The sequence below is a fragment of the Diadema setosum genome, chromosome 22 (genome assembly GCF_964275005.1).
Source record: "Diadema setosum chromosome 22, eeDiaSeto1, whole genome shotgun sequence".
NCBI lineage: Eukaryota > Metazoa > Echinodermata > Echinoidea > Diadematoida > Diadematidae > Diadema > Diadema setosum.
In genome coordinates this window covers 4,846,799-4,860,679 of record NC_092706.1, presented here as the reverse complement: position 1 = coordinate 4,860,679, position 13,881 = coordinate 4,846,799, and the positions used below count along the sequence as shown (strand labels likewise).

The 13,881-nt window shown below is 39.1% G+C and overlaps 1 protein-coding gene across 1 annotated transcript in view; it reads right to left on the bottom strand.

Annotated features, from left to right (window-relative positions):
* Positions 1-9,340: 9,340 nt before the first annotated feature.
* The window catches only part of LOC140245004 (neurobeachin-like protein 1), an 81,554-nt gene continuing 77,013 nt past the window's right edge, over positions 9,341-13,881 (bottom strand). The window contains exons 47-50 of the mRNA XM_072324594.1: positions 12,973-13,360; positions 11,680-11,844; positions 10,277-10,425; positions 9,341-9,494 (exon numbers count right to left, since the gene is read on the bottom strand). Coding sequence (XP_072180695.1) covers positions 9,341-9,494; positions 10,277-10,425; positions 11,680-11,844; positions 12,973-13,360 — 856 coding nt within the window. The remainder of the gene's footprint in view (positions 9,495-10,276; positions 10,426-11,679; positions 11,845-12,972; positions 13,361-13,881) is intronic.

The window sequence follows — 13,881 nt, the reverse complement described above, 5'->3', positions numbered from 1 at the left end:
ATAGCGATAAATATATACAACGTAGATGTTAATTTGGGGATCTGAATTTTTATTTTGTTGTAACGAGAATTTCGTTAGAACAATGTTCATTCTATTACAGGAGCGCACTGTATGCCAAGAAGGAGGGACACTATGTTATAACGGGGTTAAAATGGTGGTCATGGGGACCTTATAATGGGGTTTTTCTGTGTTTCTCTTCAAGTTCAAGTGAATATGTGTCTCATAGATATCAAGGATTAATATGCTTGCATGGATTATGATGTTATTTGAAGTGTGAAATCTTAAAACATTGTGTTTTCAAGGTAACATTGACAGGTTTAAAGAAGAGTCAACAAACATAAACAGTCTGTATAAACATGAGAAGGATTTACCACCAGTGGTATCATCTCTTCAATTTGATGAAGGCGATTATCTAAGCTTCTTGAATCAACCACAAAAATTATCAAGCACGACTTGTGTGTACTTTTTCAAAGAGGTGTTCTCACTTTATTTGTATCATAGGATATAAATTACGTCAATGTTACATCTCTAGAGTACGTAGACATCTGTCACACACATACACACATGCTCTCCCTCTCTCTACCTAGTTTTCTCTCCCTCTCTCTCTCTCTCTTTGTAGTTGTTTCACTCAAATCTTATTATAACAATTTTTTTTCGCTAGGTATCATATAAAATGCATATATAAATGTTCTGTTTAAAACAGAATCCCTTTCCACACATGTACCAGACGTGCAAATTACAGAGTGGCGAAAAAATAAGTGTGCGCGAATGAATCGTGTGATGCACGGAACTGCAAATGTGGCGATGCGACATGTCAAACGAAACTGAAAGGATGCTCTTAAACGTGGAAAGCAGACCTCTATGAGCGGATTATGTGTTGTGCGAGCGCCGAAAGCGCACTTCCTAGAAGTCCACGCAGGAATGGCTGGAAGTTCCTTACACCAAATGAATACAGAGTCTTGATGGAAGAGGTCTCGCCCCAAAAAGGTGAAACAAAGTCACTCCCAGAAAGTTGGAATGACACACGAGGAAAAGGAGAAAACTACAGCTGATTGTAATAATGAGTTAATAAACATACATGTATCACAGGGGCTTTGACAATGACCCTCTCTTTACTATAATCTCATAATGCTCTGTCTTATTGCATCAATATACAAACATAGATTTTTCTACATCTTTTTCACAGAGAATGAATACATTTCACACAAGAAAGAAAAGAAACAGGAGTTTGAGCAATAAATGTTGGCAGAGGTACAAGTTAATTTAGCAATACAGGGGAAATGTACTATCAGTACACTGCATTTATATAGAATTTACATCAGTTGCAAGAAACAACGATTAGTAAACAGTCACAGCTCTTTTAGAGGAAATCATCAAATCATTGATTTAGCTGAAGAGCTGCATATTCACCAAAAAAAAAAGATGTATTCTCTACAGTTTTCATTACTTGATGACTGATACAAAATGTAGGCACTGTGTCAGAGAGATAATGTCGTGTACTGGCACAAGACACACTGTGCTAATTGCCCAAGGAAAGATTACATTCAAATGCATTTCATTTTTGTCTGCACACAATGTGCCACAATCATAATTTTCCCCAACTTGGCAGACTACAAATCAAATGTGCTTCATTTGCTAATTACGCGCAGACTATTCACAAATGTGCTTCATTTGCTAATTACGCGCAGACTATTCAATCTCCAAAACTGAAGAAAGAGTACACGCATTTTTGGGTTCGCTAGTTGCTTTTCTCTCCCCTTGGCAAATCTATATTTCAAGATAATGGCCCAGTGCATAAAGTAACCATTCATACATAATATCCTTATTCACAAAATGTTTGATAGATTTTAACTGACCTAAAATTAATACATTCACTTTACCTACGGTTCATTAATACAATGATGCAAAAATCATATATTCAATACTCTTTAGACATCTTGAAGATAGCAAACATTAGTCAAATATCACAACAGAGCGCACAAACATAAGCGGAAATGTTAAGAGCTATTTGGTATTCTCATTCGTCTCACAGGTATTGCCCGTAAACGCAAACATAATCACTACCTACGCACAACATACACACGTAGTATCTCGGTAAGATATTGCAAAGGCACATCTGACTGTAACTTTCAGTCAGAAATTGAGTGTCAAAATGCCTGCTCATTGTGACAACAAAACAGTACACGGCGTCAATGCTGGTAAGAGTTTACAGCGACGATAATTACACCCACTGGTGGCAACTTATGACACACCGGTATCCTTCCTCGTCCCTTTTGGAGACCCACACACATCAAAGCAAATCAAAAGGAATGTGTTACGTTTTCATTTTGATGCTTCTTGAAATACACAAAACTTACACTGTTATGCACTTACACGTGTACTTCTCCCTCAATTTTTTTTTCTTTCACTGAACATACAGAGTACAGTTCTTCTCTCTCTCTCTCTCCGTTTGTTGACTTATCTTGAGAACTTCACTGTAAACCTTTTACTTTGATTAATGCTTCCATCATAGAAATTTGCTCAGAAAAAAAACTCGCCCACTCCTAAGCTTGGCTGGTCAAAGGTGCTCAAGTCATACCACAGATCTGCAATTAACGCAAGAATCCTGTAATATTGGAGCTGGCAAAATTCGGCACACTCTACTTTCTGTGTCACATTGTCCAACATGACATCTCTAGCTAGCATAATCATCTACACAAAGTAACGGTAATGACACACAGAGCCTTTGGCCTTTGACCCTTGACCCTTGAAACGACAACCACATCAAATTCTGCGCCTTCTTACAGAGGGCAAAGAAACAAAAGAGGGCAAAAAGTTATGAGCACCATTGTACAACACACTATACAACTTACAGTTTTGTGACCTTTACTTAACTCTGCATGATGGACAAGGCATAAATTGAAACAAGCATGCATATTTCTGTCTGAAATCAATGCATTTTGAAAGTACACATGAGTAATGTCAAATTTTTGTTTCCAGTAGGATAAAAGAAAAAAAAAATCACATTTTATGGATTGATACCAGTAATAAATTTGTTGATATTAATGTAGAAGTTTCTCATCTAGTGTAACTCACATCACATATGTACTCCTGTTGTTCACATGCAGAATAAGTGCCAGCATCAGAAGATGGCTCTACATGCTTTGAAAAAAACACAACAAAACAAACCCTCCAAAGGAGGTGTGCTTCAGAATTGATATATCAAGCTGTTCCCACTTTGTGAACAAGACTGCTTTGTTGACAGACATATTCTCAGAACTCTTTGGAGAGAATGGACAGCGTCCTGCCCTTGGTTTGAAAGAGAGAAAGAAAAAAATGTGATTTCTCATCAAACAGTTAGTGTCACACTACAACAACGACCTGACATCTTCAGCAAGTTCATGACACATGATCTAAACTTTTACAGCGTTACAACATTTCCTATACATCTGCCCCTCTTCAAGATTTCACAAACGAAATAAAATAGCTTCACGCACGACATAAATGAGACAGTTTGGCTCGAGTCCTCCTGTTTCAGGCCGTTTTACATCACAGAAAAGTTTGGATCAAAATCCTGTCAGTAACACCACCTATACATTTTTGGAAATGTGTCCATAGAAATGACAATTTTCACACACTCTATGCATTTCCGTATACAGTTCAGCCTGTCTAAAGCCACCAACTGTCTATAATGGCCACTTCTTTGCCTCCCTTGGGTGGCTGCTATAGACAGGTTAGACTGTATCGCTTATTTTTCTTCCTCTGACCACATGGAATGTCCTGTCTGAAGCAACACTACACTTGTATCAGCTCAGTATCTGCTCAGTCATTTTGGTATTATACCCACCATTTTAAACAGCTTCTCAAACACTTCATTCCAACTCATGCATGCCTCTCAATGTAAACACAATTTCAAAATGCCAAGTCTGCTGTCTGAAAAAAATCTAACAAAAAAAAAATAAAAATCCACATTCTCAATCATAACATGAAAAACTTATAAAGGATGCCGCTTGAGTTAACTGACAATCCAAAAAGGCAACTTTGTATTACATGCTAGTATTTCACTGAGCCACTTTGGAATATATTTGCACTTGATATAAATGTATAGCTTTTATCGCACAACACAAATCACTACCAAGCAAGAGTAGGTGCCACAAAGAGTATAATTAAACCTTGGTATGCGGCCATAAGCAACACTCAAGTGTTCCATTCACGAAAATAAATCACAAATAGATTTCATGAACTAGTAGCTATTAAAATGAGATTACAGGCCACACAATTGTCAGACTTTGGAAAAGTTTGCATCGGCATGTATCTTTACACATACAGTACGATATTCAAAATATAATCAATTCACAAAAAATAACTCTTGATAGAAACTATTTCCATAATATACAAAAAAAGATCCTAACATATGTCTTTACGAAGTAATGTTTCTTTTTGTTGTTTTTGTTGTTGATGATGAAATGGTAATAAATACAAAAGAATTGACCAACAGTGCAACTGATTTCATAGCTAAAGCTCAACAACTAACAAATCATCCAACAAGTTGTGAGCATACTATACAAATCATATAGACATTCAGCATGACTCGGGAGTCATCAAAAATAATATCTTTTTAAAATGAAACAAAACATTGATTTTCCAGTTTCTTGTTTCCAATTTAGGGCATCATTTACTTATGTACCTTGCCAACATACAACAATGACAATTTTCTACATAAGAATCAGAAACACAGTAAGTGAACCACCCATCATACTCAACCATGAAACCTTGGTTCCACAAGTGTGACCATAGTGCCAATGAACAAAATAGAATGAAAAAGAAGGTGCAGACTTTGTTGTTACTATGTATTTCTTCCATGCCAGAAGACACATGCTATGTACCTCTTCAAAGCGAGTGATTAGCTATGACACAATTTATCAACACAAACAGAAATCAAGCATGTGCATCTGTGATCATTTTGGTGTTCTAGTGTTGTCCGACTCCCCAAAATATAAAATATAAAAGCATGACAGGTTTGTACTGACAAACTTGCTTCTAGTGTGAGCCATAGTCATTCCTAATATGCAGACTCGGAATGCTCTCTTTTCCCCACATACCATTATATGAGGTAGTACAGCAGTTCCGATCATCAACAAACAGACAGCAATGGGGGTGGCCCTTGGCAAGGCACTGTATCCTGGGAGGGGTGGGTAGGGGGGGATGGACAAGGGGGGGGGATTTAAAGCCGACAGTTCCATGGTCCCCTGCTGCTTGTGATCAATTCATCGTTTCCTTGGCAATCAAGTGTTGTTAAAATCCAAACTCTCACACTTAACACTAGTGTGCGCAGTTCGGCAACTGCAAGACCTCATCTCAAATAAATCCCTATTGCCCGGGGAGTTCAAAGCCTCTAAACTCCAATTTCAAACACTGCAATCTGCATTTGGCAACTGAAAAGCTGGTAGAGTAAGCTCCCATCGGAGTGACGTCTTCAAGTCTCCTCTGACGGACTACGTTAGGTCCGCTCCGACAGACTTGCCAAAAACATCCGATACCTAATTTGTGACAGGGCCGAATATTGCGAATTACGTATTGCGACCAATGGAAAACTTAATTCATCTTATTCAATTCAATTCAGTTTTACACTCTTCTACTCATTTAGACTTGATATTTTTTGAGAAAGGGCGTACGAGCATCATGATACATATCAAAACTATGCCTAGATGCATTTTTCCAGTGCTGAGGTTGTGTTTGGTAATGTATGATGCCACTTTCTTCCATTGAAAAAGTGTCAACTCACACTGTGCATGCAAATCACAGCTCTACGAATTGAGGGAAAATGTCACAGTTACATCTAACATTCTATTGCATGCAATGATGGGCACATTCACGAGTATCTCCACACAGTGCACAATTTTTTCGCTGCTCGCTACTCAGCCTACCAGACATCGAACTTGTCAGCTGCAAAACCAGTAGCAGAAGCAGCGAAGATGAAGGCAGATGTTAGAATATTTGCAAGGCATTTTATAGGTAATTGTCTTTCACCTGAACAGTGGCCACATACAAGTATGTAACACACACAGTATGACTTACTACATGTACCTCTGTTTTTGCCAGCAACAAGGCAATGTAAAGTTTATTAGGACAATTGCAAGATTTACTAAAAATGTAATCAGATTCCATGACATCTAGGTTTGTTGCAGAGCATATTGAGCAATATTGATAGAAATATGAATATTTTGGGGCCAAAGTGGTAAGAGCAACCCAAGCAAATCATAACAAAGCCAGCAGCTGTCACACACATGAAAAAAGTGTGAAATTTATCCTTTGGTATCTTGGAGCAAGACATTACACATTACAGTCAAGGTATTGCTTGCAAGGATCTACACTTTGGGGATAGAAAATACAGTCAAACCTGGCTTACTGGTCACCTGTCTATAACAGCCACCTGCCATATGCGGCCACTAAAAAAAAATCCCCCCCCCCCCCCCCCGAGAGAAAAGCCATGTTAGCTCCCTGTCTATAAAGGCCACTTGTTACGTCCCCCTTAAGTGGCTGCTATAGACAAGTTCGACTGTATTAACCCGCTATAAGGATGAACTGATTTTGCTATGACAAACATTTCCCATAAACACCTGGCTGAGCATACTTGGGACTAATCTTCAATGGGTTAATGTGCTCATGCTCGTGATAGATGAACACAGAGTTTCCAATCGATTACAGCTTGCCAGCAAGTGACTTATGAAACGTAACAGCCGAGAAAATTCTAGAAGTGCCTGTTAACTTAAGACGCTACTATTCTGCCAGACCAGGGGGGCATTTCATGAAGGAACTTGTTGGATAAAATATCTGACAAGTCAATTATATCCGACAAGTTTTGAGAAATTCTTTAGTCTGATTGGCTGATTTCTCTGAACTTGTCGGATATAATAACTTGTCGGACATTAATATCCGACAAGTTCCTTCATGAAATGCCCCCCAGGAGGGACATACACTGTAGGAAAAAAAAAAAAAAGAAGACAAATATACCACACAATCCTTCACATGTCAGGCATAAGGCTCATAGACAGTGAAACAAACAAAAAACAGAAACAAGAATAAAAAAAAAACCCCACTAAGAACTTCTTAAATTATCAACTTAAACTTGTCATGCCGAATGCTGACTCCTGGGCAGCGAAGTCTAGGTGTCACAGAGAAGCTGCAAGATCACGACTGCACGCTGGCTTTGGAAGAACCATCAGCATACATCTTTCTGAGCTGGATGAGGCTGGCATTTGTGATGCTCGGTGTTCTCTATATCAATGCCCCTATTTCTCGACTATTTTCCCCCCTTCTTTATAAGCAAAGACATGCTCAGGCTTGGCATTGGTGCTTGTGACATCGGAATCTACTCTGGACTGGGAAGACACTAGTACACAAGATCCCTGAGAGTTTAGCGTCTGTGGAAAGAAAAGAATACAAGGAAAAGACAAAACAGAACAAAACAATAACATATATTCAAAGCCCGACTGGTTAGAACGATGGCACAAAATGAAGACTGCGATTCATTCAGCATGCTTTTTGTTTAATATGATACAACCTCACAGACTCACTTAATCTGCCTTTATTTGATACATGACACATGAGTAATAACACATCTGTTGCTGTAAGAACAAATCCTTCAAGAAGTTCAATGATTGCTCTGCAAAGCTGCTATACAATACTTGGTAAAACACTAAGAACACAACTGTATGACACTGTAAAACACAAAACACTTGGCCAATGGTGATATACACTGTAGAATAACAGGGTGCAAGGGTGCACATCACCTAATATAAACAGGCGCGGTGGAGCACCCCAATTTGCATCTCATTATCGCCCCGTTCTATTTGAATTTCCAACGGGCATCCACGGCTGCCCGAAACTGTGTGCATGAAAAGTCAAATCTTTACCTTCTCCTTGTGCCGCTATGCGTGCCGCTAGTAAACTCAAACTTCCCACACTATCTAAGTTTTTAAAAACCTTCCTTTTGATGAAAAAATTATGAAATTTGCTGCACTAGAACTTGAGATATTAAAGCGTTTTGAAAATCACCTCTCGCCAAACATGCTCTCTGTTTTTTTCCGACTGGACTATGGCCGGGCTCCAATGTGTCCGAAATTGGCAACATAAGTTTATCAGGTCTCAATCCATATATGGTGAAAGTTTTCGCTTGGTTCCACCTGTACTTTTTGAGAAATCAACATGTTTCTACAGGGTTTGGAATAGAAAATTGTAGTAAGCGAAACAATTGAAAATGACGTCATTTCTTTTCCCGTAATATTGGGCATGCGTGGTACGTGAGATTCAGGATTTCGTGCTCATTGTTGGTTTGCATGTGACGCAGTCAATTTTGCTGAGTGTCGCACGGCGGTGACTGCTGAGCTGCTGCCGCGCACGCTGCATGCAGCAAAGCGTTGTGTGTGCTGTGACATGCAACGCTATTCATACAGTCACGCGATTATATATACATGGGACCGACCTGTACGCTTTGCGTTTGTGTCATTTTTGACATCACCTTCTGTTTTTTTCCGACACAACCATGGCCGGGAATATTACGGTATGACATTTAAAATGCAAGCAGATAAATAAATTTCGGTGTACTTTGTTCGAATGGCGCTTTGGTTCCGCAATCACACTTCGTGAATTTTAGGATGATTTTCGAGGCATATTTTTGGTAATTTTGCTCGCCAGGTTTTCGCTAAAATTTCACATTTTATCATTGTCAAATCCTTTAATATGTTATATGCGCATATTCGGACATGTTTTCAAATTCAAACTAACTCAATTTTAATCCGAAAATAGGTTTCCTTAAATTGTTATTAGCTTGAAAAGTTGTTTACTTTTTCTCAACTACGCGAGTACATGTTGTTTACTTTATGCAAATGAGGCTCGGCTGCCGATGGATTTCTGCGAGATAATTGGGGTGCTCCACCGCGCCTGTAAAGTGAAAGCATTTTCATGTTCAGATCATCTTCGGTCTGGAGTTAGACTCCTGCCACAGTCACTTCTAGAAAAACAGGTAAACCAGACAACTTATCAGCTATCTGCCTACCCTAGTTGTTTTCTTCCGTATCAGGACAATTACCCCCCGGGTAAATACTGGTTAGTGATAAGGTTAGAGTAAAGATTAGGGTTAGGCTTAAGTTTAGGGTTAGAGTTTGGATTAGGGTTAGGATTAGGGTTAGGATTAGGTTCAGGATTAGGATTAGGGTTGGGTCAGGGGAAGGGTCCGGGTAATTGTCCATTGGGTAATTGCCCTAGACCTGTTTCCTTCTCACTGCCCTCTAGACTGCTGCAACAGTCACTTATAAAAAATTACATCCAAATATCAAGAAGAGAAAGCAGAGCTATGTACTCACCCTAGTAGTTTCCTTGCCTCAGGAGGTCTGTCGATTGAGACTATGATGAGTTTGCCATCCCTGAGACCGGCTAGTACATGGCTCTTGGTAGGAACCACTGACAGACAGTGAATGGGTAGCTGTAGACGCATGGTGGTGATGACCTTTAACCTTTGTAAATAGAGAGAACAAGCAATAGATCAGTTTCATAATAATGTTCGAATAAATTGATATTTCTGTGACATCTGCCCCATCATCCTTCAGACCAAGGTTGATGATGATAAAGATATTGTGAAGGAAATGGCACTGATTTTCAAACTTGTTTGTGAAATTGAATATCTGTCACAAGCATTGAATGCACTGCATATCTAAATGTGACGATATTAATATCAACTATTCAATAAATGAGAATGGGAAAAGGAAAAGAAGAAGAGGAATAAGAAGAAGAATAAGAAGAAGAAGAAGAAGAAGAAGAAGAAGAAAAAGAAAAAAGAGAAGACATAAGGGTCATTCTCATCGGCATAAAAACTCACACAGCTAGAAATCTTGCAAATTTAGTGTGAAGGTTGCCTAGCAATTTTTACAAATTCCACAAAACACTTTGTTTGAAAACTCGCAAGTCAGAGTTCAAAGTTTTTCATTTACTATAAAACTTCAGAGAAGGTGTTTTGTAATGAGAACGCATATAGCATAAAAATTGCGAAGTTACTCATGTGACTTCTAAATCCCTTCTTCCTTTAGTCCCTGCTGAACGAGTAAACCGGACATATGCAATTCTTCCAGAAACTTCACAATTTTTTTGTTGTTGTCGGACCTACCAGTAACTTCACAAGTTTTTGCTGGATTAATAAGGACACGCAGTGTTCAATCTTCGCAAGTTTTCATGTCACATTTTAATCTTTGTGATGCGAATGACCCTACAGGGAGGCAGATGTAAGCTATTGTAGACTTACTCAAATATTTTCCTGAAACAGAGGTAGCCCCTGCTGTCGGCTGTGAGTAGGAAGTCGTCCACGACCTCCATGTCAGTCAAGTAGCCCACGGTGGTCTCAGTGGTCAGGTGCTTGCCATTGATGGAGTACAGCTGGAGACTGCAGTGATCCTGGGAGAGTCAAGGGTCAGAGTTCAAAGGTCACCAAGGATAAATTTAAAACATAGAGATACTAACATCAAGCACATCTTAACCTATTGAAGACGAGTCCTGGGCGTACTCTGGCAGGTGTTAATGGGAAATACGTGTTTTAGCATAATTCAGCTGATCCTCTATGGGTTACGGTACTGAAAAAGCTCAGGGGTTATCAATGATTTACATCACCTCCTCTACAATAATTATGTAAAAAAAGAGATGAACCAAGTCATATCTACAGGAATCTGAATTCCCTACAATTTTTGTCGTGTGATGAGCCTGTGCAGACGACACGCCAGTCGAAGGTAATAGGACTACAAGTGAATTTCCCCACATACGCTGTAAGTGTACAGTACAACTACAAGGAAATGCATCAATTAACACACTGTCTACAAAATTCTCCTATTTCAAAGAATTCATCACCGGACCAATATCTATTTATTTATCTTTTTTTTTTTTCTTCTTCTTCTGTTTTTTTTTTTTAAAATCCCACTGATTTGGACTGCTAGTTTGATTCAGACATTGAACAATGATAGCAGAGATACTTGGAAGCTAGATGCCATGTTAGCTGAAAAGAAGAACAGCTCTAATACTGTAGAATGTCTCTGGAATTGGGATTCTAATGATAATAATAATAATAATAATAATACATAACATTTGTAAAGCGCTTAATATCATATTTCTAAGCGCTGGGGAAAAACAAGGATAGAGAACAAGTGAAGAAGAAAACAATGGTCTTCAATCAGTGGCTTACTCTTTTGGAGGAAGGTTTTTTTTTTCTTAACCTTTTGGAGCCAGAGGAAGTAATGAGGTCACAAAGTCAATCAACACACAAGATAAATGCAAAGCATAGATGCCACTGTTGTGAAATAAAAGGCTTACCTGCCCACCCCAATAGCGTAAAAATAAAGAATAAATGGGAGAAAATACTGCAAAACAGAAAAAAAAAAAAACCCTGAAACTTTTACCAATCTCTCATATATGACAACTGGTAATTGTTCACGAAAGGAATACAAGGTTAAATAAAAGTGCCTTCTTTCAAGGAAAAAAAAAAAAAAGGAGTATTCCTCTTTCACAGGACTAGTTGCAAGGTAAGCAAAAGCTAAGTATACTAAAGCATCCTCAGTATCTCAACAACTTCCAAGGGTATCTACACAACAGCCAAGGAAAAACAAACAAACAACGGCAATATAACCGTTACTGACACCTCCGTCCACACACTGGACTCACCTGCATATGTTTGCTGGCCGCCGGCTGTCTGAGGTGGACGATGATCTGCCCCTCTTCTGAGATGGCCAGGCAGGGGATGGAGAGGGGAGCATTGGGGTCACATGGCGGCCGGAGGGTGCGCACATAGTGACCCTTCAAGATGGTGTTGACGATGATGGTTCCATCCTTCGAGTCGGAGGAAAATGGAAAAAGAGAAAACAATTGGTGTAAAAAGCTGTGAACTCAGTGTATCATATTGCCAGTTACATCTAATATCAGCATTATATGGCTAGAAGAGCATTCAACCTCACAAGAAAGTTTATTCTTTACATCATATTTCTAATTTCAGTCAATGGCTACAAGGAAGTTCATCCTTTACATAACATATTGAATATCAGCCAATCGCTAGAGGAGTAATCACTCTTCAGATCACACAGCTGATATCAGTAAAGGGCTTGAAGAGCATTCACCCTATAGATCACATAGCTAGTACAGTGCACTCCTGTTAAAACGAACAAAGTCACAAGGAAATTTAGGTTAAAACAAAGTTAAAATTCAGCTCCCAATAGTATTATGTATACATTTCATTTGTTTGATTATATGGGTAGATGGCTGGATGGGTATTCACCCTTTAGAACACAAATCTCAGTTTATTTAGGGGCTGGAAGGACATTCACTGAGTTGATGTTGTATTTTCACTTACAAGGCAGAGGAGTGTTTGCTATAATGTTGGAAAACGCATACTGCTTTTAAATTCTACCTATAGTGCTAGTTATAGGTCACATGGCTCGACTGGCGATATGCAGTGTGTTTGCAGGAAGTCTTCTTACAGAGTGAAAATACCATATGCTCCATTATCTTTTGGAATGATTTTAATTTTGCAAATTTGCTAGTCTGCAGATATTCTTGACTAAAAGAAAACACCTAAATAATAGCCTTCTTCACCACACATTCAGTGTACATCACCTTGAAGGGAAGGTATTGTTAAATCTGCTTCCAGAAAAATGGACGATATCCATTCCCGAGGCTCTCCATTTTGAAGCTACCACTCAAAATATTGTCTTTTAAGTCCAGATTAGATTAATATCATGCCAGCCATACACACAGCTTATACAGAGCACTCCCATTTAACAAGCACAGTTAGAATGAAATTTTGTTCAATGAGGTAAACATTGTTATTATCTATATGTCTTTATTATACAGTATGTATTTTATTTGTTTGGCTAAAAATGAAATTTGGATTAATGAAAGAAAATCAACAGTCTCATGGACTTAATTATAACAGGAGTCATCTGTACAGTTGTTACAATGTACCTTGGAGGCAGAGACTGCCATGTCCAGCTGCGAGCTGAGCGCCACGCATGTGACTTCGTCGTCGTGGCCGTACAGCGTCTGGACAGGCTTGTTGTTGATGCCGCTTGCCATGCCATTCTGGTACGTCACCTCCCACACCATACACGTGGTGTCCCGCGAGCCCGTGATCAGCTGCATGCCGCAGCTGTCCAGCGCAACACAGGTGACCACGCCCATGTGCCGCGTGACGTGGCCGACCAGCCGCCCGCTGCTCTTCAGGTTGAAGACGCGCAGGCTGTTGTCCCAGTGACCGCCGACGAAAAGGAGGCGGGCGTCGTGCGTCGCCACAAAGAGTCGCGAAGTGATGCTCAGGCCAGGCGCAAAGGGTCCACTCACCAGCTTGCGAGTCCTATTCATTCACAACAAGGGAATGCAAATCATTAATCATGAATTTCAAAATTGTTCTTTTTTTTTTATTTGCACTGCTCCAAATATCAAGCCATGCAATGTCTCCTTTTCCTGGCCAACTCTGGGCCATTGACTAATTGATAAGCAATCTTACAGACACGCTTTTGGATGACGTCTCAAAATAATTTGGATTATTTGTACAAAGCCTAGATAATAATCATAAACAGATGAAACTTATCATTCAAATGCACTGCAATTCATACAGAAATGACAATAATGGACTGATGTGGGATAATTGTAAAGTCTGAAACATGAAGTTTTCTCGTTTTTGTCTTTAGTTTTGTTTATTGATTTGATAAAAGAATTCCACTCTTAAGATAATTCAAGAAGTGTTCATCATGAAAACACAGTGTCAATGTGTACAGTGCAAGTGCTAAAAACACATGTTAGGTTTATCAAAGAAGATTTCTGTCATCAAGTGAAAGGTCGATTAGCATTTTATAACTGGTACTTACATTTACT